Raw genomic sequence first — 24,880 nt, 5'->3', positions numbered from 1 at the left:
ATGCAACTGAAAAACAATGAAAGAGATGGAAATCAAACAGAGCCCATAATATTTATCCTCTTGGACTTTAATAATGAAGATCTGTGGGTTTTATTTTCCATACTGTTTCTGCCTGTTTACCTTGTGACCATGGCTGGGAACATCCTCATTGTTATACTAGTAGTCCTCGATCAGCATCTTCACACACCCATGTATTTCTTTCTGGGAAACCTGTCCTGCTTGGAGACCTGCTACAGCTCAACCATCATGCCAAGAATGCTGGTCAGTTTTCTTTCTGGGGACAGATCCATTTCTGTTCATGGATGCTTTGCTCAGCTGTATTTCTTTGGGTTTCTTGCTGCTACAGAATGTTACTTTCTAGCAGTGATGTCTTATGATCGTTACTTAGCAATTTGCAGGCCACTGCATTACGTGATGCTCATGGATGGCAGAATTTGCATCATGCTCATTGCTGGGTCTTGGATCAGTGGTTCATTGGGTATCAGCATCATAATATTTTTGGTATCTCAGTTGAAATTCTGTGGGCCCAACAAAATCAATCATTTTTTCTGTGATTTAACACCTGTGATAAGACTCTCTTGTGACAAGACTGATTTAGTGGAAATGACAGCTTTCATCATCTCCTCTATAGGCACTCTTCCACCTCTTCTAATCACCATATCATCTTATGTTGGCATCATCAAAAACATTATAAGAATCCCATCTACCACTGGTAAACAAAAGGCATTCTCTACATGCTCCTCTCACCTGACTGTGGTTGCTTGCTTCTATGGTTCGCTGATGATAGTCTATGTTTTACCAAATATGAGTTCCTTGAGTGAATTGAAAAAACTTTTTTCTCTGTTCTACACCCTTCTCACCCCACTGGTCAACCCCATTATATATAGTTTGAGGAACAAAGAGGTAAAGGATGCAGCAAAGAAAACTTTCAAGCTGCTTCAGAGAGCTCACTAAAATTCTGTCAAAAATGTTGGGGAGACCACTGGTGCTATTGGCTTTATGATGTGAATGTTTTACTGGGACTGATTCTGAAGGTAATCAATTAACATATTTTGCCCCTGCCTTCTTTATCAAAGCAGGAGTTCGACCTTGTATTAATATTATAGTTTAGCTTCATATTGATATTGAGTCCAGCATCAAGAGAAAGGATTTAGAAATATGTCAAACTGTAGTTGTGATTTACAAGCACAACCTCACAGTGCACCATAAAACTACCTAAAAAGAAAAGAGGAAACTGAAACATTTGCGTGTTAAGCCCCGAAACCTGCCCCCATGGAAGAAACAAACCAAGGAGACAGAATTTAGTTTAAAGGTTAATGGGCAAATTTAGGCCACAACTTTATTGAATACACAAGTGTGACTGGTATTGGCTTAGGCATTGGTATCTAATGACAATAACTGGCTCCAGCCCACCCAGCAGGGAGCCTGAAAAGGGTAAACTAGCAGCAGAGGGAGCTCCAACAATGGCTATTGACTGGTGCTCATCCCTGGGGTTCCCGGGGGTCCTGGCATGGTCCTAGCCCCTCCCCGGGCTTCAAACGATATCCAGACCCCCAGATTCCTTTAACAGAATACCCTATCAAATGGAGGGTCAGGTGATGGCCCGCACCTTCCCTCCCCACATTTCCCTAAATCAATGCCTAACCGCCAAACCTTACAAAGTTGTGATGATTGCTAAGACGTAGGCAAAAACCAAGTGGCCACTCCCAATCTGCCACAATGGAGAAAAAAAAAATCCTACCCTGCCCCCGTTGCAAACCAGGTGACCAACCAAAGTACAAAGCAAGGCCAGACACAATCCTAACAAGAGGGATCAGCAGCATGAAACAAGAGGGCTTCCCCAGGTCGCGCTGCCGCTTAAAACAAATCCCCAAAATCACCCCACCAAGCCAAGAAGCAGTGGCGCGATTATGATACCACCGGCCCAGGTCGGAACAAAGCAACGCCTCCAGGCTGGGGGGGGGGGGAGTCCCGGGGCAGCGTGCAACATGGACCCTCGGTTAGGAGCATCCAACATGTCATCAGCCCATTGTTCCATTGTGTTGCCAATACAGACTGAATGCAGCTCTCCAGAATTTAAGGCAGGACTCTCTGCAAGAGTTACCAGCAGATGCCAGAAACTGAGCTTGGGATTTCCTGCATACAACCATTGAACTATGGTCCTCCCCAATACTCAACATATATACCTAACTGAAACATTTAAAAAAGTAGCTGTCTATCAAAATTAGCACATCACCAAATTTTGCAATGCAGGCCTTTCACCACGTAATGTGTACAAAAATAAATACATTTGTAAAAATAAGGTGGAAATGTTTATTATATTAGGGAAAAGTACTTTGCAAAAATAAAGGGATGCAGGTGGTGCTGTGGGTTAAACCAGTGTTTTTCAACCACTGTTCCGTGGCACACTAGTGTGCCGCGAGATGTTGCCTGGTGTGCCGTGGGAAAATTACTTTATATATAGTCAATATAGGCACAGAGTTAATTTTTTTAACATTTTCTAATGGTGGTGTGCCTCGTGATTTTTTTCATGAAACAAGTGTGCCTTTGCCCAAAAAAGGTTGAAAAACACTGGGTTAAACCACAGAGCCTAAGGCTTGCTGATCAGAAGGTTGGCGGTTTGAATCCCTGCAACGGGGTGAGCTCCCATTGCTCAGTCCCTGCTCCTGCCAACCTAGCAGTTCGAAAGCATGTCAAGTGCAAGTAGATAAATAGGTACTGCTCTGGCGAGAAGATAAATGGCATTTCTGTGCACTGCTCTGGTTTGCCAGAAGCGGCTTTGTCATGCTGGCCACATGACCTGGAAGCTGTACGCCGGCTCCCTCAGCCAGTAATGCAAGATGAGTGCTGCAACCCCAGAGTCGGACACGACTGGATCTAATGGCCAGGGGTCCCTTTACCTTTACCTTTATTTTTCAAAAATATGTTATGTCAGAGAAGACTGCATGCAAAAGTGTTTTATTTAGAGAGAGTCACACTACAATTCTTAAACATTTTCATGAGTACATGTAAGGGAGAATTCGGAGGAGCAAGTGGCAGAAGAGGCGGAGTAGGGGCTCGGGGATGCTGGAGAGCCCTTACACCGCCAAGGGACAGAGGAAACAGAAGAGCTAGTGGAGATTAGCCACACAGACCTGAGGCCCGGGAAGGGAGGTCAGACTCCAGAAGGGAGGGGGCTTTCAAATCACCACAGACAAGGAGGGAAATGAAACTTAAGGGCCAAAGATGTCTCGGATAATTCCCCCACCTACTTTGTTGGTGGGGAAATCGAAGGAAGCCACTCCCCGAATCTGACTCAATGAGTTTGGATGCATAATTCTGAACTGTAGCTTTTCTTGTACATGTGTAATAAAGACTGTAGATATCAAGCTGGAGTGTTAATGTGGAGGGGAGACACCACCTTTACGGTACATATTATTATTTTTCTGTTTCAATACAAACTGCTTTGGCCACTGAAGTTAAGAATGGGAAAATGAGAAACTGAGAGAAACAAAAAATGAATGTTTTGCTCATTCCTCTTCATAATGCTGGGGCAAGTGGAGCTGATGAAGATGAAAATTGCTATCTCTCTGGTCATCTCATCATTTTCTGAGTGAAAAGGGAGTACAGTAGTATCAACCCCTCTCCTATTATCTGCATGGATTATCTGAAGAGAAGGGATTTGTGTGTAAGGGTGTGTGTATATGTGGCAAATATTTTCACTCCTGAACACATTTTTTCACCCATTTTTGCTGGTTTCAGAGACAATGGAACAGGTCCTAGAGTTGATCCTCCTTAGCCCAATTCAGCATGGGAATAAAAAAATCATTTTTTCTATTTTTTAACCTCCTTCGTACACAGGTCAGACTTGCATATGTGACTGATCACTACTCCCCATTCCTGTCTTGAACCAATACCCTTATGGTTCCTGTTATATATATAACAGGAATTCATATTATATGTTTTAACCAATCTTAAACAAAGCTTAAACAAAATTGCTGAAATAAAATTAGCTCAAACAATATCTCAAACAGTATCTGAAGAAGTGTGCATGCACACGAAAGCTCATATCAAGAACAAACTTAGTTGGTTTCTTATGTGCTACTGGAAGGAATTTTTTTTAATTTTTATTTTGTTTTAGCTCAAACAAAATTACCTTAAACAAATTGTGTTCACAGCAGTGGTGGAATGTAAGGTCCCACTGCCTGGGGCAGGTGGATGGGGTGGCCCCCCAAGGAGACAAGGTGAAAAGGAAGTCTGCAGTTCACAAAACAATTTTTTATGCTGCTCCTCATTATTAGAGAACTGGGAGTTTCTTTGATCTCAACAAATCCATCAGTGATTTCCCTGGAAGAAAGCTATGATAGTAGACATAGGAGTGCCATTAATTTCCGTCATGAGTCTTGTTTCTCCTCTGTGTTCATTCTCCTTTGAGATTTTACAAGCAGATGGATAGATGTGAATGTTAACAAAAGCTTTAGATTGATGGTATCCAGCAGCAGCTAATACATATCCACATATCCATAATCCACATTTTCAGAGCAGTGCTAGATGATCACGAAATCTTCCAGATATACATTGAAACATACTGGATGTAGGACTGTTACTAGCAGGACGTAAGTTAAGTTGATGCCCTGTGGAAATAATGATATTTGTGCAATTATGTCCATTATCTACAATTTTGGGTAAATCAGAGGAAAATTCATAATTCATCAGGAATCTGGTGAATTTTGCCTTTAAGGTAAGGAGCACATGAAACTCTTCCAGGCAAAATCATCTATAAGTTTCTTCAATAGTACGTTTCGCTAACTGCAGTGAGACTTACCCCAAGTTAAGTGAGCATTGGATTTCAGCTTTTTCTAAAAAAAAAATGTACCTTTAAGAAACTAAGGCCCATACTTCCCTGAAAGCTTTACACAGCCCCTCTCATCCACCCAGTAGCTCAGATTGTGCTAGATTTGTTTTTGGATTAGAAAGCTCTACCAACTATTGCACAAATTGACATTGAATTCAATGTGATTTGCTTAAGAATATCAGCAGATGGCAAGAACTGAACTTGGAATTTTCTGCGTACAATATGCAACATATACACTTTCGGTTCAGCTGATGTTGGATGTGAATGTTAACATAAGCTATAGATTGATGGCATTCAGCAATAGCTGATACATATCCACAAGGGATGCATCCACATTTTCAGAGCACCACTAGATGGTCACAAAATCTTCCAGATATACCTTCGGGTATAGGGCAGTATACAAATTAAATAAATAATAATAATAACAGCTGACACTTAAAAAAACGTAGCTGTCTATGAAAATTAGCACATCTCCAAATATTGCATTGCAGGACCTTCACCAAGTAATATGTAAAAAAAGACATTCATTAGTAAAAAACATAAGATGGAAATGTTTATTATATTAGAGAAAAGTGCTTTGCAGAAATCTGTCATGTTAGAGAAGATTGCATGCAAAAATGTGTTTATTTAGAGAGAGTCACACTACAATTCTTAAGCATTTTCATCAGAACATATTATTTGTTCTGCTTTTAAAATACAAACTGCTTTGGCCAGTGGAGTTAAGAATGGAAAAATGAGAAATGGAGAGAAACAAAAACTGAATGTTTTGTTCATTCCTAGTTGGTCCTCCTTAGCCCAATTCAACATGGGAATAAAAAACATCTATCTGTTTTTTAACATCCTTCATAGACAAGCCAGGCTTGCATATGAGACTTATCACTACTCCCCATTTCCTGTCTGGAACCAATACCCTTATGCTTCCTGTTATATATAAAGAAACCCTTCATATTGTATGTTTATATCAATCTTAAACACCTCTTAAACAAATTAGCTTAAACAAATTGTGTTCACAGCAGTGCTGGAGTAAATGTTCCCACTGCCTGGGGCAGGCACATAGGGTAACCCCCCCCCCCCAGGACAAGGCACAGATTATGCTGCTTTTCATTACTAGAAAACTGGGTGTTTCTTGCATCTCAACAAATCCATCAGTGATTTCCCTGGAGGAAAGCTATGATAGTAGGAATGCCTCTAATTTCCCTCATGAGTTGGGTGTTTTCTCTGTGTTCATTCTCCTTTGAGATTTTACAAGCAGATGGATAGGTGTGAATGTTAATATAAGCTATAGATTGAAGGTATTCAGTAATAGTTGTCCCATAGCCACAAGAAATGTATGCACACTTTCAGAGCAGCACTAGATGGTCACAAAATCTTAGAGAGAGATATCGAAAATAGTGGATGCTACTAGCAAGACATACATTACGTTGATGCCCTGTGGAAATAAATAATGATACTTGTGCAATTATTTCCATGATCTACAATTTTGGGTGATACAGAGGAAAACTCAGAATTCATCAAGAATCTGGTGAATTCTGGCTTCAAGGTAAGGGGCACATGAAAATTTTCTTGGCAAAATCCACTATAGGTTTTCTCAATACTAAGTTCTGTTAACAGCATTGAGACTTACCGCAAATTAAGTGAGCATAGGGTTTCAGCCTTTTATTTTATTTTATTTTAATGTAGCTCTAAAAAACTAAGGCACATATTTCCCTGAAAACTTTACGCAGCCTCTCTCATCCACCCAGTGGCACAGATTGTGCTGGATTTGTTTTTGGATTAGAACCTCTACCGACTGCTGCACATATTGACATTGAATTCAATGTGATTTGCTTAAGAATAGATATCAATTGCATTACACTGTAAATGTGTCAGAAATTTAATACTAAAAATAGCAGTGAATAGCATGTATCAATCATATCATTGTTGAATCATTGTTGTCAGTGTTGTGATGTATCCCAAAACAGAAAAAGAGAGTTTTGTTTGCTTAAATATGGGCTGTGTACAAACTCCCAGCATTTTGCATGTCATTGATATAATCCTATGAATTAAAGTGAATCCAGCATCAAATACTCAAGTTGAATTCTTTCTTGATATTGTCTTATTCATTTAGATGCAACTCATAAACAATGATAGAGATGGAAATCAAACAGAGCCCATAATGTTTATCCTATTGGACTTTAATAATGAAGATCTGTGGGTTTTATTTTCCATACTGTTTCTGCCTGTTTACCTTGTGACCATGGCTGGGAACATCCTCATTGTTATTCTAGTGATTCTTGATCAGCATCTTCACACACCCATGTATTTCTTTCTGGGAAACCTGTCCTGCCTGGAGATTTGCTACAGCTCAACCATCATGCCAAGGATGCTGGTCAGTTTTCTGACTGGAGACAGAACTATTTCCATTAAAGGGTGCTTTACACAGCTGTATTTCTTTGGGTCTCTTGCAGCTGCAGAATGTTACTTACTAGCAGTGATGTCATATGATCGCTATTTAGCAATATGTAGGCCACTGCATTACGTGATGCTCATGAATGGCAGAATTTGCATCATGCTCATTGCTGGGTCTTGGATCAGTGGCCTATTGGGTATGAACATTGTACTATATTTCGTATCTAAGCTGAGATTCTGTGGGCCCAACAAAATCAATCATTTTTTCTGTGATTTAACCCCCATGGTAAGACTTTCCTGCAATGACACTGATTTGGTTGAAAAGACAGCCTTCATTGTCTCCTTTGTAGCCATACTACCCCCTCTTCTAATCACTGTGTCATCTTATGTTTGCATTATCAGAAGAATTATAAGAATACCATCTACCACTGGTAAACAAAAGGCATTCTCCACATGCTCCTCTCACCTGATTGTGGTTGCTTGCTTCTATGGTTCGCTGATGATAGTTTATGTCTTACCAAATTTAAGAGCATTGAGTGATTTGAAAAAAGTTTTTTCTCTATTCTACACTCTGCTCACCCCACTAGTCAACCCCATTATATACAGTTTGAGGAACAAAGAGGTAAAGGATGCAGCAAAGAAAACTTTTAAGCTGCTTCAGAGAATTGATTAGAATTCAGGTTAAAAGGTGTGCAGAACATTGATAGCACTGGCTTCACAATATGAATGCTTACGAAAACAGGTTATTTATGTACTTAAGTAATGTATTTTGCCTCTAACTTTTTTTTTATCAAGGAAGGAAAAAAAAAACTTTTACTTGACATGAATTTTACAGTTTTGTTTCATATTGGTTTTTGAATGCAGCATTGCTGTGTTTTGCAGTGAAAGAAAGAACAATCTCAGAGCACATCACAAATTTTCCCTGAGACAACAAAGGAAGGTGAACAATATGGAGTCCAAATTTTCAGGCACTATGGTGGTTCCCAAACATTTAACATATAATTCAAGAAATATAAACACCTATCATATGTGATGCTATTCAAGCTGGCTTTGTTCAGCCAAGAAACAGGAAGTTTAGGGGCATATACAGATTGTTGTTGACTTTTTGACTGCAGGAAGGATCAATGTGTAATTCCAAGCAAGCATCAAATGCACATCATTTGTTGGCAATATGTGTGGTTGGAAAGGATAAGATCTGTCAACTGTTAAATGTAAAATAAAGGAGGAACGATTAGTATGAATAAGAACTTTTAAGTGATCCTGAAATAATACAATAATCTTTCATAACAAAATGCACAGGCACCTACACATATAAGGAATTCAGAGGGAGAGCATGTAAAAGGTTGAGAACATGAAAAATAGGTGGTTCTGAAAATGGAAGGGAAATTACTAAAAACATAAGAAGAGTTATGATGGATCAGACCAAACTCCTTGTAGACAATGGGTTCAAGAGTCTGTTCCCTCCCTTCTGTTAAGCTAAGGAACACACACACACACACACACACACACACGCCTTGAACTATTTACAGGCACTTTATGGAAATTCTTTATGGACTTCTAAGAATTGGGGCTTTTACAATGAAGGAAGAGGTGTATGAAACTTCAATATGCAGGTTTGATCCAAGACCTGAAGCAATTAATTTCTGGCCCTCAAAAGTCCCATAATTTTGGTGAGGGAATAATTCATTTTGATTCTCATTTAAATGTGAGCTTACCGAATTAACCCTTTCTGAAATAATACATGAACCAAAACATTGCTATCTTTAAAATTTTTCCCTTCTTTGAATTTTACAATGCACTTCTGACATCACATAATGTATACAAGAAGGCATATATTAGTGAAAATATGCATTATGTTAGGAGTGATTTATTTGCAAAAATTTGTATGTTAGAGATAATTGCATACAAAAATGTTTGTATTTTGAATAATTCTCAATAATTTTAAGAAGATAAGAAGAGCCTGCTGGATCAGGCCTCTGGCATCTAGTCCAGCATCCTGTTCTCACGGTGGCCAACCAGTTGCCTGTAGGAATGCACCAAGCAAGATTGACCTCACCTATGGTTTCCAGCAAGTGATATTCAGAAGCATTGATGCCTCCAACTGTGAAAGCATGAATTTGTCTAATTCACTTTTAAAGCCACCCATTTTGGTGGGTATCATTACATCCTGTGGAAGCGAGTAACTACATGCTGCAGAAAGAAGTGATTTCTTTTATTTCTCCTGAACCTTCAAACATTCAGTTTCATAGGATGTCCACAAGTTCTATTGTCAATGAGACTTCTTAAAATTAAATTGTAAACTGATGTGGAATTTTGGGAAACTGAAGCTATGTCTGGGAAATTTGGAAACTGTGACTGAATGATTTATTTTCCAGTTATGGTGCTGCAGTAGATAAAACCCACCACTGTGATGGTAGTGGAAATAATTTCCTATTTGATAATCAACTCCCTCTTTCCATGAGCACAAACAGGGCAATAACTTCCTTCCTCAGATTATCTGCATGGATTATCTGTAGGAAGAGGCTGTGTGTATTCTGTATGTATGTTTCAACAAAGCAAGTTCTCCTTCATGGAGAGCATGTGTTGCGGTTGGGGCCTAGCAGGACACCCCTCTGTCGCTGGGTGGGACTCAAATAGATAGCCAGGGCAGGCGATAGGGTCTCTTGGGTCGTTGGGGAGATTTGTATGTATCAATTTTTGATAGACAGTTCAGGGGTTATATATTCTTGGTGCTCGCAGCATCAGCCCCTCTTTGCTGCGTGCACCGGATCACCATACTCCCCCCCCTTACCTAAGCTTGTGCGTTGACCTTGCTATGCCTGTCATGGGGTCGTCTGCTTTGGGGCAGGGGCCTGGTAGGAATTTTTCCATCTGGCTGATTGGCTGTTCCATTTGGTTTTCGCCTACTGCATAGCAATTAGTCACAACTTGTAAGGTTGCGGTTAGGCATTGGTTATTCAATTGGTTGGTGGAGGGGAAGTGGTTGGCTGTGCTTGCCCCTCCAATGCTGCTGCTGTGTGGGGAATTCTGTTAAAGGTATCCAGGGGCTCTCCATGCTTTTCTCCGTTCCCCTGGTCAGGGGCTAGGGCCATGCAAGAGCCCCTGGGAATATTAGGGGACAGGCGAGGGTCCCGGGCCCCCTGACCCCATTCTCTCCCCATTGTGTTTTCCCTTTGCTGACTTCCGCTAAGTGGGCGGATGTCAGTCTGTCCCCAGGAGGGGACAGATAGTCGAACCAATGCCTAAGCAACCACTTACATTTTGTAATTTAATAATAAAAAAAGTTGTGGCCAAAAATTACACCATTAACCTTAAACAAAATTCCTGTGTGTGGTGTTAGTTAATTTTGGGGGGTGGCCTTGGGGACCTCTACATGCAATAGTGTATGGTGATCCCTTAGATTTATCAGGGGGTAAAATATGAATAGTGGCAAGTAAAATAAATAAAAAGGTAAAGCAAATATCTTAAGCATGCAGAATGATCAGTAGCTTCTTCCTGGTTTGAGCAACCTGGCTTGCATAAAAAATAACAGATCTCACATGGATGGAATCCTGATCTAAATTGGATGATGTGCGTTTCGAACAGATTTCTTCATGGAATTCATTCCAGATTGCCCAAGAGAATATGCCAGAAATCAAACGGGAATCATTGATTTCCCTTGGGCTTCCTGTGTTTTCTTCTCCGTGTTGATATCCCAGTGATATTTTTCAGATTTATAAATTGAACAGAGAGGTTAATTTGTGTTATAGATTATATTGAGTAATGGATGGCTCCGCTGAAGAAGACAGCTATCTACATATTTATTATAACAGAAGATTCCAAAATCTTCAAGAAAATCTTTCAGATAGATGGATGTTTTGGAGGATTGTCCCTAATAGGACTACTTTAAAGGTAAAGGGACCCCAGTCGTGTCCAACTCTGGGGTTGCGGCGCTCATCTCGCTCTGTAGGCTGAGGGAGCCAGCGTTTGTTCGCAGACAGCTTCCAGGTCATGTGGCCAGCATGACAAAGCCACTTCTTTAGTTTATCATAAATTTGAGAGTTGTTATGTGCTAAAGAAGCTGTTTTTGCAACGAAGTCTATGATCCAGAAGTTTTTTGTAATACGAAAAACAACAAGAAATCAAGTTTTGAGGGCATTCTGGCTTTAAGGTAATGACACCCAAAAACTCTTTACCACCTGATTCAGACACACACACACACACACACACACACACACACATGTATGTATGTATGTATGTATGTATGTATGCAAAGGACCCCAGACAGTGAAGTCCAGTCGCGAATGCCTCTGGGGTTGCGGTGCTCATCTCGTTTCACAGGCCAAGAGAGCCAGCGTTTCCTGTCTGGAACCAATACCCTTATGCTTCCTGTTATATATAAATAAAACATTCATATTGTATGTTTTAATCAACCTAAACAAAGCTTTAAAATTAACTTAAACAAATTGTGTTCACAGCATAATGTCCCACTGTGGCTTGGTTCGCAAATTGATTATGCTGCTCCTCATTACTAGATAAGTGGGTGCTTCTTGGATCTCAACAAATCCATCAGTGATTTTCCAGGAAGACAGCTATGACGGTAGACAAAGGAGTGCCGCTAATTTCCCTCATGAGTCTGGTGTCTTCTCCGTGTTCATTCTTCTTTGAGATTTTACAAGCAGGTGGATAGATGTGAATATTAACATAAGCTATAGATTACTGGTAATGGCATTCAGCAGTAGCTGACCCATATCCATAATCCACATTTTCAGAGAAGCAGTAGATGATCACAAAATTTTCCTGATACATATTGAAACAATCTGGATGTAGGACTGTTACTAGCAGGACATACATTAAGTTGATGCCCTGTGGAAATAAATAATGATACTTGTGCAATTATTTCCATAATCTACAATTTTGGGTGATACAGAGGAAAACTCAGAATCCATCAAGAATCTGGTGAATTCTGGCTTCAAGGTAAGGGGCACATGAAGGTAAGGAGTGCATGAAACTCTTCCAGACAAAATCCTCTATAAGTTTCTTCAATAGTACTTTTGTGGACCTAAAGGCAGCATTTGATTCTGTGTCTAGAGGAAGGCTTTGGACTAAATTGGCTGGCATGGGTATTAACAGAAGGTTATTACTTCTGTTAATTAAACTACATGAAAACAATACCCTTCAGATAAGACTTGCACAGGATGTCAGACTTTCCAAAGAAATCCCAGTTCAAAAAGGGGTCAGACAAGGATGTTTATTGGCTCCATTTTTATTTAACATTCATGTCAATTCTCTGATTACATGCTTCCATGTAGTTGATATTCATGCCCCTATGTTCTCTAGTGGCAGAAAAGTTCCAAATTAATGTATGCTGATGATGCTGTACTTCTTTCTCAAACTAAAGTTGGCTTGAAACAAGCTTTAGAGAAATTTAATGACCAATGTAACACCGAATTGTTAACAATAATTTTTTCTAAAACTAAAATTGTTCGTTTTGGCCATTCTTTCAGGAAATACAATTGGAATATGAAGGGAAATGCCATAGATCAAATTAAGAACTTCCAATATTTAGGCATAACCTTCTCTTACAATGCCATATTTTCAGCACATCTGACCACTTCAGCCACTTCAGCAGAGAGAGGCGCAAATGCCATCCTTAGATTATTTAGAAGGAAAGGTGCTGGCTTCCTTCCTGTGGCTTTAAAAGTCTTTCAGGCAAAATCTCTGGCCCAACTTTTATATGGCTCACATATTGGTCTCTCTGCCAATCTTAAGATTCTTGAAACAGTTCAATCAAAATTTCTTAGAGCCTTATTTGGCACTCCTAAGAGTACTTCTAATGTAATATTAAGACAAGAGGCAGGCCTTCCCAGAGTTGAGCTAAAAGTTTGGGATCAGGCAATAGCCCTCTGGTTGAAAATTCATTATAACCCAAAGGGAATGTTATCTCATTTCCTGGCTGCAGCCCCTTATCCACCTTGGCTTTCGCAAATTTGCTAACAAGATCAAACAAATTTGTCTAAACCCTGAAGACCTCTTTAATGGCACCCTGAATAAGGCAAAAACAACTATCACTCAGAGGCTCCTTGACATCGAATTGCAAAAAGGAGATGCTTTACTCCCTGAGAACTACAGGTGTCTAAAATTTGGCCCAGCTTTTCAGCTGCCCCTTATTTATCTAATATTACTTATGAATCTTATAGATGGGCATTCTCCAGAGCCCGATTTGAGGCACTACCTACAACTGTATGATACGGTAAATTCCTGCAGGTTCCAATTCACGAGCGCTTATGTCTATGCTTGACCAATAAGGTGGAATCTGTTACTCACATTCTCCTGTTTTGTGAACTTTACTGTGAAGAACAGTCTCGACTCATATTACCCCTTTTATCAAAATTTATACCTTTGCAATATTATTTGGAATTCAGCCCCGAAATTCTACGCAAATTCCTTTTGGAAGACTCTGAGCTCAGTATCTTACGCTGTGGCCAAATTTTGCACCTTAGCTATTAAAAAACAAAAATCTCTTTTAATAAAAAATACATTATAAAGTTCTTTTGCACCATTGATCTTTTGTCCTGGATCTTGGGATTTTGATCTCCTGTGGGAGTGTTGCTGTTTTGTTTTGTTTTAACTTATGTTGTTTTGTATTATTGGCTCTTGCTGTAATAAAATTGATTGATTGATTGATTGAATAGTACATTTCGCTAACTGCAGTTAGACTTACCCCAAGTTAAGTGAACATAGGATTTCAGCTTTTTTTTTTTTTTTTAAAATGTAGCTCTAAGAAGCTAAGGCACATACTTCACTGAAAGCTTTACACAGCCCCTCTCATCCACCCAGTGGCTCAGATTCTGCTGGATTTGTTTTTGGATTAGAACCTCTACCGACTGCTGCACATATTGACATTGAATTCAATGTGATTTTCTTAAGAATAGATATGATTTGGATTGGATTACACTGTAAATGTGTCAGAGATTTAATTCTAAAAATAGCAGTGAATAGCATGTATCAATCATATCATTGTTGAATCATTGTTATCAGTGTTGTTATGTATCCTGAAACAGAAAAAGAGAGTTTTGTTTGCTTAAATATGGGCTGTGTACAAACCCCCAGCCTTTTGCATGTCATTGATATAATCCTATGAATCATTATGGTGAATGATTGTAAAGTAGTTACAAAGTTACTAAAGTAAATTAGAACTGAACGCAGAAGAGAGGATGGGGGAAGTCCCCTGAAGAAGATTCAAAATAAGAATTAGATAATTGATTAGGTTTTTTTGTATTTTTTATATTGTTTTTCTTTTTTCTTTTTGTATTTTTATGTTTGTATTGTTTTATTCTTTTATGGAAAATTAATAAATTCTTCTTTAAAAAAAAGATATAATCCTATGAATTAAAGTGAACCCAGCATCAAATACTCAAGTTGAATTCTTTCTTGATATTGTCTTATTTATATAGATGCAACTGAAAAACAATGATAGAGATGGAAATCAAACAGAGCCCATAATGTTTATCCTCTTGGACTTCAATAATGAAGATCTGTGGGTGTTATTTTCCATACTGTTTCTGCCTGTTTACCTTGTGACCATGGCTGGGAACATCCTCATTGTTATACTAGTAGTCCTCAATCAGCATCTTCACACACCCATGTATTTCTTTCTGGGAAATCTGTCCTGCCTGGAGACCTGCTACACCTCAACCATCATGCCAAGGATGCTGGTCAGTTTTCTGACTGGAGACAGAAGTATTTCTATTAAAGGATGCTTTACACAGCTGTATTTCTTTGGTTCTCTTGCAGCTGCAGAATGCTACTTTCTAGCAGTGATGTCATACGATCGCTATTTAGCAATATGCAAACCATTGCATTACACAATACTTATGAATGACAGAATCTGCATTCTGCTGATTGTCGGACCATGGATCATTGCGTTTCTGGCAATTAGTCCAATAATATTCTTCATGTCTCAACTGAATTTCTGTGGACCCAACAAAATCAACCATTTCTTCTGTGATTTCACCCCCTTGGTAAGACTTTCCTGTAATGAGACCGATTTGGTTGAAACTACTGCCTTCATAATGTCATTCATAGGTACTCTGGCACCCTTTGTCATAACTGTGTCCTCTTATGTTTACATCATCAAAAACATTTTAAGAATCCCATCCACCACTGGTAAACAAAAGGCATTCTCTACATGCTCCTCTCACTTGACTGTGGTTGCTTGCTTCTATGGTTCACTGATGATAGTCTATGTATTACCAAACATGAGTTCACTGAGTGACTTGAAGAAACTCTTCGCTCTGTTCTACACTTTGCTCACCCCACTAGTCAATCCCATTGTGTACAGCTTGAGGAACAAAGAGGTAAAGGAAGCAATTAAAAAAACATGCAAGATACTTCAGAGGTATTATTATTAAGAGAAAGCTTTTTACCTTCAGAATGTGAATGCTTTATGCTTTATAAAGGAAGTGATATTAATGCATGTTGTTAAATCATAATTTTAGAGGCAGGAACCTGGAAAATTGTCTGCTTTATAGCTCTTGTTGACACTGAAGTTGGAAAGACATTAAACACTGACACAACTATCAGGATGCATTCTTCCAACCACAATATATGTCTTTGACCACTTGGTCAACCCCTTATATGCAGTTTGAAGAACAATGGCATGAAAAAAAATGTTCAAGATGTTTCATAGAACTCAATGAAATTTAAGGAGAAATGGGGGGAAGTGCATAATAAGAAATGAAGTAGATACCATTCTATATCCTCAATATGAATGTTTCTGGTGTCTGGGTCTAATAAAGAAACTTTATATATTTTGTAATAGTCTAAACTTTGGACACAGGACCCTGGAAAGTAGCCTCTTTTCAATTGTTATTTAGTTAAGCTTCCTGTTGGCATTCAAACAATGGGTCAATAAGTAGAGTGTGAGACTTAGGGGCAAAAGATTCCTGCACTGCAGGGGGTTGCATTAGATGACCCTCCAACTTCAGGTCCCCTTCCAACTTTTTATTTCTTTGTTTCTATTGTTCTAAGTACCAGCCACATTGGCTATTCATTATTTAAAACCAAAGTGGGGGTATTTTTTTCATAAATGCCAGATGTTTCTTCATGGACACCTCTCAAACCCAGCAACAAGGGGCTTTATTAGAGTTCAGGGAGAACTTCCAGGAACTGGAAGAGGGTATGAAGCAGGACAAGTGAGGGGTATGACCTGGAGAGAAAGTGTGCCTGGAGCTTAGAGAGCATACATGGCCTGAGGTGCCTCACCTGCTTTAAAAGAATGTACTATAGCCAGCACTTTTCCCCCTAAAAAAATTGTTTTGGGGTACTCTCATTTTGATCCAAGAAAAGGACCATTTATAGTTCAAATCAGGGAAAATAAATACAGTAAATGTACAAAAGTACAGTGGATACATAACTTTCGGGTTACGAACATGGCAAACCTGGAAGTGTATACTTCTGGGTTTCACCATGCACACATGCGCAGAAGCAGCGCCTCTGCCTATGGACTTTTTGGGTTGCAGACGGACCCCTGGAATGAAATTAATTCATATCCGGAGGATTCCACTGTACAAAGATTCACAAAAAGTTTAGGGTTATGCACTGATTATAGCACACAGTAAAAGTTCATATATCAGCCATCAAATGATGGTTTAAAAATATTTAGAAATAAATTACCTTCCTGTGTGTCCATTTCAATGTTAATTAATTTTGCAGAGGCCTGTTAGTCTTTTTTCAGGAAAACATTGCAAAGAGTCTTTAAGCACTTAAAAGACAAAGTTCGTGAAGTGAGGATTGACTCATCTCAAGGTTGGGTATGGAGAAGAAGTTCATTAAAAGCAAGCAGGAGAATGAGCAAGGCTCCAGACATGACATGTTTCCCAGGAATTGCTAACATGCATTTAAACTATAATATATTCATTGTCTTGATTATAACAACCTGGGTTAAGTGGTAATCTCAGTGCTGGTAGATGGATTTGCAACTTTCAAAATAAAGGAAAAGTGGAAACAATATACAAAATAATATAGAGCTCTGAACACAAGATTTACTGGCAGGGATTATTTTTCATAGCTCTTGACCTCAGGGGTGGGGGGAACTACAGAGAATTTGGAATCATTAAGGTAACCCACTGATCATGGGGGAGTCGGTGATTTCCCAAATGATTTTGAAATGTTTCTTCCATTTATCAGTGAGAGTTTATATAAGATATTTTCAGCAATAGATGACATTAACCAAGAATAGACATTCATATTTTCAATATAAACAGAGAATTGTCAAACATGCAAGGACATTTTCTATATGGATGGTTTGAAGCATTGTCAGTAATAAGATGACATCCATGCAATTTACATTTGAGAGCAGATGTGTGCTGAATACTACACTGAAAAGTAGATTGATCCAGAACTTTATGGGATTCTTCATCTAATGTGTTCTGGCATTAAGGTAAGGATCCATGGAAATAAAGCTTTTAGCACCAATTTGAAGCTCTGCAATCCAAATAAAGTGTTTAGGATTTTGTAATGTCCATTTAGAGTTCAATGCATTAATCTGACAGTTGAATGTAAAAGATCTAAAAATGAGTATGAAAATATAATAGGCCAATCCAGTCTCTTGTACAGTACACTGGAATCATGTAATGAGGTTTCCATCACCTACAAGTGCTAAGGCAGAGCTGAAAGAATTGTCATTGTAGTGGGCTATGTTACTTTTTGGCTTATCAGCAGCCCACTTAATGGACTTAAGATTTAGGACTTCGCATTTCACACCTGACCCCATTCACAGTGGCTCTAAAAGCAATCTAGCTGTTATTTGTTCTGCACTCCCTAAAATATGCCTGTTGGAGTCCCCTATGTCTCTTCATTGATTTAATGCTTTTTGTTCGGAACTCATGTATATGAAAGAAAAATCTAATTATGTTATCTAGATATGATCACTTAAATAACTTCTTTTTGGATTCTACATTTTAGACTGATATGCTATATCTATGGTAACATAGCAGCTTTCAGTCTTTTAAGATTGTAATCATATAAACACTATATTTGGGAGCAAGCCACACTAAGTTCAGTAGGGTGTATTTCTTAGTAGACAAGATTCCTAGTCAAATATTTGGGACTATAAATTTTGTTCTTCCTCTTTGCCATGCAATGATGAGCTGGCTAGTAACTTCCTGAGAAGCTACAGATTTTTATTGGAACAATTTTTTTTTTTTGAAAGAAAGAATACTGCAAATCAGATGTTGGACTCAAGCTCTCACTATACATTTTCATCGTGGTCAATGGTCAAGAGTAATGGTACTTGTAGTCCAATAACATAAGTAGAGCCATAGTGGCCCATCACTGTTAGAAACTTTAGAAAAGAACTTACATGCAAAGCATTCTTAGTTTCATAACATAGTTAAAAAGAGTTATGGTGGGTTGCTTAACATTCATAGATATACACCAGAAACCATTGCTGGATTTTTTAATTCATTGGGGCTTAAGTTAGTCTTGAAATCCAGAATGGACTAGTGATTAGAACATCATGCCTGGGGAAACCCAGTTTCAAATCCTTGAGGATAGAAGCTGGTGGGAGAAGAATGTGTATTACCTTGCACTTCTTGGAGAGAAAACAATAGAAGGTTGATATAATAACAAAAAGTCCATTGATTTCAACATGTTTGATCTAAATATAGCTATGTTACTTAGATGAAACTGAATGTCAACACAGAAGAGGAAAATCAAACAGCTCCTGTGGCATTCATCCTCTTGGACTTTAATAGTGAGGACTTACAGACATTGTTTTCCATACTTTTTCTTCCTATCTACCTTATGACCATGACAGGAAACATTCTCATTATTATTCTAGTAGTCCTCAATCAGCATCTTCACACGCCTATGTATTTCTTCCTGGGAAACCTGTCATGCCTGGAGACTTGCTACAGCTCAACCATCATGCCAAGGATTCTGGTCAGTTTTCTGACTGGAGACAGAACTATTTCTATTAAAGGATGCTTTACACAGCTGTATTTCTTTGGTTCTCTTGCAGCTGCAGAATGTTACTTTCTAGCAGTGATGTCATATGATCGCTATTTAGCAATATGCAAACCATTGCATTACACAATACTTATGAATGACAGAATCTGCATTCTGCTGATTGTCGGACCATGGATCATTGCTTTTCTGGCAATGAGTCCAATAATATTCTTCATGTCTCAACTGAATTTCTGTGGACCCAACAAAATAAACCATTTCTTCTGTGATTTCACCCCCGTGGTAAGACTTTCCTGCAATGAGACTGATTTGGTTGAAACTACTGCCTTCATAATGTCCTTCATAGGTATTCTGGCACCCTTTGTCATAACTGTGTCCTCTTATGTTTACATCATCAAAAACATTTTAAGAATCCCATCCACCACTGGTAAACAAAAGGCATTCTCTACATGCTCCTCTCACTTGACTGTGGTTGCTTGCTTCTATGGTTCACTGATGATAGTCTATGTCTTACCAAACATGAGTTCACTGAGTGACGTGAAGAAACTCTTAGCTCTGTTCTACACTTTGCTCACCCCACTAGTCAATCCCATTGTGTACAGCTTGAGGAACAAAGAGGTAAAGGAAGCAATTAAAAAAACATGCAAGATGCTTCAGAGGTATTATTATTAAGAGAAAACTTTTTACCTTCAGAATGTGAACGCTTTATGCTGACTAATAAAGGAAGTGATATTAATGCATGTTGTTAAATCATAATTTTAGAGGCAGGAACCTGGAAAATTGTCTGCTTTGTAGCTCTTGTTGACACTGAAGTTGGAAAGACATTAAACAGGAGGCATTCTTCCAACCACAATATATGTCTTTGACCACTTTTTATTTCTTTGTTTCTATTGTTCTAAGTACCAGCCACATTGGCTATTCATTATTTAAAACCAAAGTGGGGGGAATTTTTTCATAAATGCCAGATGTTTCTTCATGGACATCTCTCAAACCCAGCAGGCAAGGGGCTTTATTAGAGTTCAGGGAGACCTTCCAGGAACTGGAAGAGGGTATGAAGCAGGACAAGTGAGGGGTATGACCTGCAGGCCCGTCTTAGAGGGATCGGCCGCCCTGGCGCAGCGATCCCTCGGCGCCCCCAGCCTGCCGCCTCTCCGCCCGCCTCCCTCCCGCGCTGGCCGCCCCTCGGGAGGGGGGGTGGGCGAGCGGGGGATGTGGCGTTGTAGCGGGCGCTCGAGCGCTGGCGGGCGGAGGATGAGGGGCGGGCGGGCGGGCGCTCGCGCACCGGTGGGCGGGCGGGCTGCAAGCCGGCCGCCCTCGCCTCCCAGAGCCCCAGCTGGAGTGCTGGAAGGTCGCGCAAAGCCCCGCACCGCTCCAGCGCTCCAGGTGTGAGTGCCCGCCTGCCCATGGGGGTGGGAGCGGGTTGGGGAGGGGGAGCCCGGTAAGCCGGCAGGCTCAAGGGGGCGCCCCTGGGGTGCCCGGCGCCCTGGTGCGCCGCGCCACCGGCCTCTATGGATGAGACGGCATGATGACCTGGAGAGAAAGTGTGCCTGGAGCTTAGAGAGCATACATGGCCTGAGGTTCCTCACCCTGCTTTAAAAGAATGTACTATAGCCTGCACTTTCCCCCCTAAAAAAAGTGTTTTGGAGTACTCTCATTTTGATCCAAGAAAAGCACCATTTTATAGTTCAAATCAGGGAAAATAAATACAGTAAATGTACAAAAGTACAGTGGATCTTCTAGTTACGTACTGCTCTGGATACATAACTTTCGGGTTACGAACATGGCAAACCTGGAAGTGTATATTTCTGGGTTTCACCGCGCACGCATGCGCAGAAGCAGCACCTCTGCCTATGGACTTTTCGGGTTGCTGACGGACCCCTGGAATGAAATTAATTCATATCCTGAGGGTCCACTGTACAAAGATTCACAAAATGTTTGGGGGTATGTGTACCCCTAGAAAAAAAGCACTGATTATGGCACACAGTAAAAGTTCATATATCAGCCATCAAATGATGGTTTAAAAAATATTTACAAATAAATTACCTTCCTGTGTGTCCATTTCAATGTTAATTAATTTTGCAGAGTCCTGTTAGTCTTTTTTCAGGAAAACATTGCAGAGAGTCTTTAAGCACTTACAAGACAAAGTTCATGAAGTGAGGATTGACTCATCTCAAGGTTGGGTATGGTGAAGAAGTTCATTAAAAGCAAGCAGGAGAATGAGCAAGGCTCCAGACATGACATGTTTCCCAGGAATTGCTAACATGCATTTAAACTATAATATATTCATTGTCTTGATTATAACAACCTGCGTTGAGTGGCAATCTCAGTGCTGGTAGATGGATTTGCAACTTTCAAAATAAAGGAAAAGTGGAAACAATATACAAAATAATATAGAGCTCTGAACACAAGATTTACTGGCAGGGATTATTTTTCTAGTAAATTTCTTCATAGCTCTTGACCTCAGGGGTGGGGGGAACTACAGAGAATTTGGAATCATTAAGGTAACCCACTGATCATGGGGGAGTTGGTGATTTCCCAAATGATTTTGAAATGTTTCTTCCATTTATCAGTGAGACTTTTCAGGTGCATTATATAAGTTTATATAAGATATTTTCAGCAATAGATGACATTAACCAAGAATAGACATTCATATTTTCAATATAAACAGAGAATTGTCAAACATGCAAGGACATTTTCTAGATGGATGGTTTGAGGCATTGTCAGTAATAAGATGACATCCATGCAATTTACATTTGAGAGCAGATGTGTGCTGAATACAACACTGAAAAGTAGATTGATCCAGAACTTTATGGGATTCATCATCTAATGTATTCGGGCATTAAGGTAAGGATCCATGGAAATAAAGCTTTTAGCACCAATTTGAAGCTCTGCAATCCAAATAAAGTGTTTATGATTTTGTAATGTCCATTTAGAGTTCAATGCATTAATCTAACAGTTGAATGTAAAAGATCCAAAAATGAGTATGAAAATATAATAGGCCAATCCAGTCTCTTGTACAGTACACTGGAATCATGTAATGAGGGATCCATCACCCACAAGTGCTAAGGCAGAGCTGAAAGAATTGTCATTGTAGTGGGGCATGTTACTTTTTGGCTTGTCAGCAGCCCACTTAATGGACTTAAGATTTAGGACTTCGCATTTCACACCTGACCCCATTCACAGTGGCTCTAAAAGCAATCTAGCTGTTATTTGTTCTGCACTCCCTAAAATATGCCTGTTGGAGTCCCCTGTGTCTCTTCATTGATTTAATGCTTTTTGTTCGGAACTCATGTATATGAAAGAAAAATCTAATTATGTTATCTAGATATCATCACTTAAATAACTTCTTTTTGGATTCTACATTTTAGACTGATATGCTATATCTATGGTAACATAGCAGCTTTCAGTCTTTTAAGATTGTAATCATATAAACACTATATTTGGGAGCAAGCCACACTAAGTTCAGTAGGGTGTATTTCTTAGTAGACAAGATTCCTAGTCAAATATTTGGGACTGTAAATTTTGTTCTTCCTCTTTGTCATGCAATGATGAGCTGGCTAGTAACTTCCTGAGAAGCTACAGATTTTTATTGGAACAATTATTATTTTTTGAAAGAAAGAATACTGCAAATCAGATGTTGGACTCAAGCTCTCACTATACATTTTCATTGTGGTCAATGGTCAAGAGTAATGGTACTTGTAGTCCAATAACATAAGTAGAGCCATAGTGGCCCATCACTGTTAGAAACTTTAGAAAAGAACTTACATGCAAAGCATTCTTAGTTTCATAACATAGTTAAAAAGAGTTATGGTGGGTTGCTTAACATTCATAGATATACACCAGAAACCATTGCTGGATTTTTTAATTCATTGGGGCTTAAGTTAGTCTTGAAATCCAGAATGGACTAGTGATTAGAACATCATGCCTGGGGAAACCCAGTTTCAAATCCTTGAGGATAGAAGCTGGTGGGAGAAGAATGTGTATTACCTTGCACTTCTTGGAGAGAAAACAATAGAAGGTTGATATAATAACAAAAAGTCCATTGATTTCAACATGTTTGATCTAAATATAGCTATGTTACTTAGATGAAACTGAATGTCAACACAGAAGAGGAAAATCAAACAGCTCCTGTGGCATTCATCCTCTTGGACTTTAATAGTGAGGACTTACAGACATTGTTTTCCATACTTTTTCTTCCTATCTACCTTGTGACCATGGCTGGAAACATTCTCATTATTATTCTAGTAGTCCTCAATCAGCACCTTCACACGCCTATGTATTTCTTCCTGGGAAACCTGTCATGCCTGGAGACTTGCTACAGCTCAACCATCATGCCAAGGATGCTGGTCAGTTTTCTGACTGGAGACCGAACCATTTCTATTAACGGATGCTTTGCTCAGCTGTATTTCTTTGGTTATCTCGCAACTACAGAATGTTACTTTCTAGCAGTGATGTCTTATGATCGTTACTTAGCCATTTGTAAACCGTTGCATTATGTAATGCTCATGAATGGAAGAATTTGTATCATGCTTATTGCTGGATCATGGATCAGTGGATCACTGTTTATCAGTCTCATAATATTTTTTGTGTCTCAGCTGCAATTCTGTGGGCCCAACAAAATCAACCATTTCTTCTGTGATTTGATCCCAATGATAAGACTTTCATGCAATGATACCAATCTGGTTGAAACTACAGCCTTCATAATATCCTTCATAGGTACACTGGCACCCTTTATCATAACTGTGTCCTCTTATGTTTACATCATCAAAAACATTTTAAGAATCCCATCCACCACTGGTAAACAAAAGGCATTCTCTACATGCTCCTCTCACTTGACTGTGGTTGCTTGCTTCTATGGCTCCCTGATGATAGTCTATGTCTTACCAAACATCAGTTCACTGAGTGACTTGAAGAAACTCTTTTCTCTGTTCTACACTTTGCTCACCCCACTAGTCAATCCTCTTGTGTACAGCTTGAGGAACAAAGAGGTAAAGGAAGCAATTAAAAAAACATTCCAGATGTTTCAGAGAACTTATTAAAAATTTTAGAGGAAAGGGGAAATCTTCTCACTATCACTGACTTCATGTGTGGACTTCACCATTGATATACAGTATATGAATTTCATCTGCATTAGATCTAGTGGATCTTTCTTAGCCACAGTTCAGTGATGGGGAGGACCGACTCCAAACTGAATGAAACAATAGATGTGATCCTTACCTTTGCACATAGGCTACATTTTGTTGGAAAATTCCATTCCACCTTTAGTTGCAGACATGGGATTCTTGTGTGTCACATGTCTGTTTACATTCCAGCACTGCTTGCTGGAACGAGCGGAACTTCTGCTGTATTGCTTTTGCTTTTCTCTCTCTTTGGAAAGAGACGTAATGAGAGTGACAACATGTTTCTTCGTTCCTGATTTATGATTAATAAATCCGTAGTCCTAGTATGCCTCAAGCCTCTTTGTTTTGCGCAGTCTGCTCTGCTAAATAGAGTGTGCCCATGTCCGTAGACTTGGGTCACTGATTTATGTCACACCAGGGTTGAGGGATCTTCCAGCATGCCAGATGGAAGGAGACAATCCAGCTGGGGGCTAGCCAGCTGGCCGTTCAACCCCCGGATGCCGACACATTTCAGCCATTGAAAATTAGAGGGTTGTGCACATTCCCACTTATTTGTCCATTCTCCATCCAAGTAATTAAGAGGCATTAT

General features: G+C 39.4%; 5 protein-coding genes across 5 annotated transcripts; all 5 read left to right on the top strand.

Annotated features, from left to right (window-relative positions):
- Nucleotides 1–954, top strand: LOC117057832 (olfactory receptor 2AP1-like). The gene has a single exon (XM_033168674.1). It carries the CDS (start codon nt 1–3, stop codon nt 952–954), a length of 954 nt encoding a protein of 317 aa, XP_033024565.1.
- A 6,035-nt stretch (nt 955–6,989) lies between these two features.
- On the top strand, nt 6,990–7,895 carry LOC117057831 (olfactory receptor 6P1-like). The gene has a single exon (XM_033168672.1). The coding sequence runs from the start codon at nt 6,990–6,992 to the stop codon at nt 7,893–7,895; it is 906 nt and encodes a 301-aa protein (XP_033024563.1).
- A 4,294-nt stretch (nt 7,896–12,189) lies between these two features.
- Nucleotides 12,190–15,615, top strand: LOC117057830 (olfactory receptor 2AP1-like). Its single transcript, XM_033168671.1, has 4 exons — nt 12,190–12,195; nt 12,542–12,641; nt 13,402–13,454; nt 14,659–15,615. Exons 1-4 carry the CDS (start codon nt 12,190–12,192, stop codon nt 15,613–15,615), a joined length of 1,116 nt encoding a protein of 371 aa, XP_033024562.1.
- A 3,271-nt stretch (nt 15,616–18,886) lies between these two features.
- LOC117057829 (olfactory receptor 2AP1-like) lies at nt 18,887–19,843 on the top strand. The gene has a single exon (XM_033168670.1). The coding sequence runs from the start codon at nt 18,887–18,889 to the stop codon at nt 19,841–19,843; it is 957 nt and encodes a 318-aa protein (XP_033024561.1).
- A 3,413-nt stretch (nt 19,844–23,256) lies between these two features.
- LOC117057828 (olfactory receptor 6B1-like) lies at nt 23,257–24,210 on the top strand. Its single transcript, XM_033168669.1, has one exon. It carries the CDS (start codon nt 23,257–23,259, stop codon nt 24,208–24,210), a length of 954 nt encoding a protein of 317 aa, XP_033024560.1.
- The last annotated feature ends 670 nt before the right edge of the window (nt 24,211–24,880 follow it).

The sequence above is a fragment of the Lacerta agilis genome, chromosome 14 (genome assembly GCF_009819535.1).
Source record: "Lacerta agilis isolate rLacAgi1 chromosome 14, rLacAgi1.pri, whole genome shotgun sequence".
NCBI classification, from domain to species: Eukaryota; Metazoa; Chordata; class Lepidosauria; order Squamata; family Lacertidae; genus Lacerta; species Lacerta agilis.
The sequence above is the reverse complement of the archived record's forward strand: the minus strand, read 5'-3'. Positions and strand labels throughout refer to the sequence as shown.

Coding starts and splice junctions, on each gene's coding strand:
- LOC117057832 (XM_033168674.1), top strand. CDS start 1: ATGCAACTGAAAAACAATGAAAGAGATGGAAATCAAACAGAGCCCATA.
- LOC117057831 (XM_033168672.1), top strand. CDS start 6,990: ATGTTTATCCTATTGGACTTTAATAATGAAGATCTGTGGGTTTTATTT.
- LOC117057830 (XM_033168671.1), top strand. Junction 12,642..13,401: donor AGAGAAATTTAATGACCAAT/GTAACACCGAAT, acceptor TGAATCTTATAG/ATGGGCATTCTCCAGAGCCC. Junction 13,455..14,658: donor ACCTACAACTGTATGATACG/GTAAATTCCTGC, acceptor TTATTTATATAG/ATGCAACTGAAAAACAATGA.
- LOC117057829 (XM_033168670.1), top strand. CDS start 18,887: ATGAAACTGAATGTCAACACAGAAGAGGAAAATCAAACAGCTCCTGTG.
- LOC117057828 (XM_033168669.1), top strand. CDS start 23,257: ATGAAACTGAATGTCAACACAGAAGAGGAAAATCAAACAGCTCCTGTG.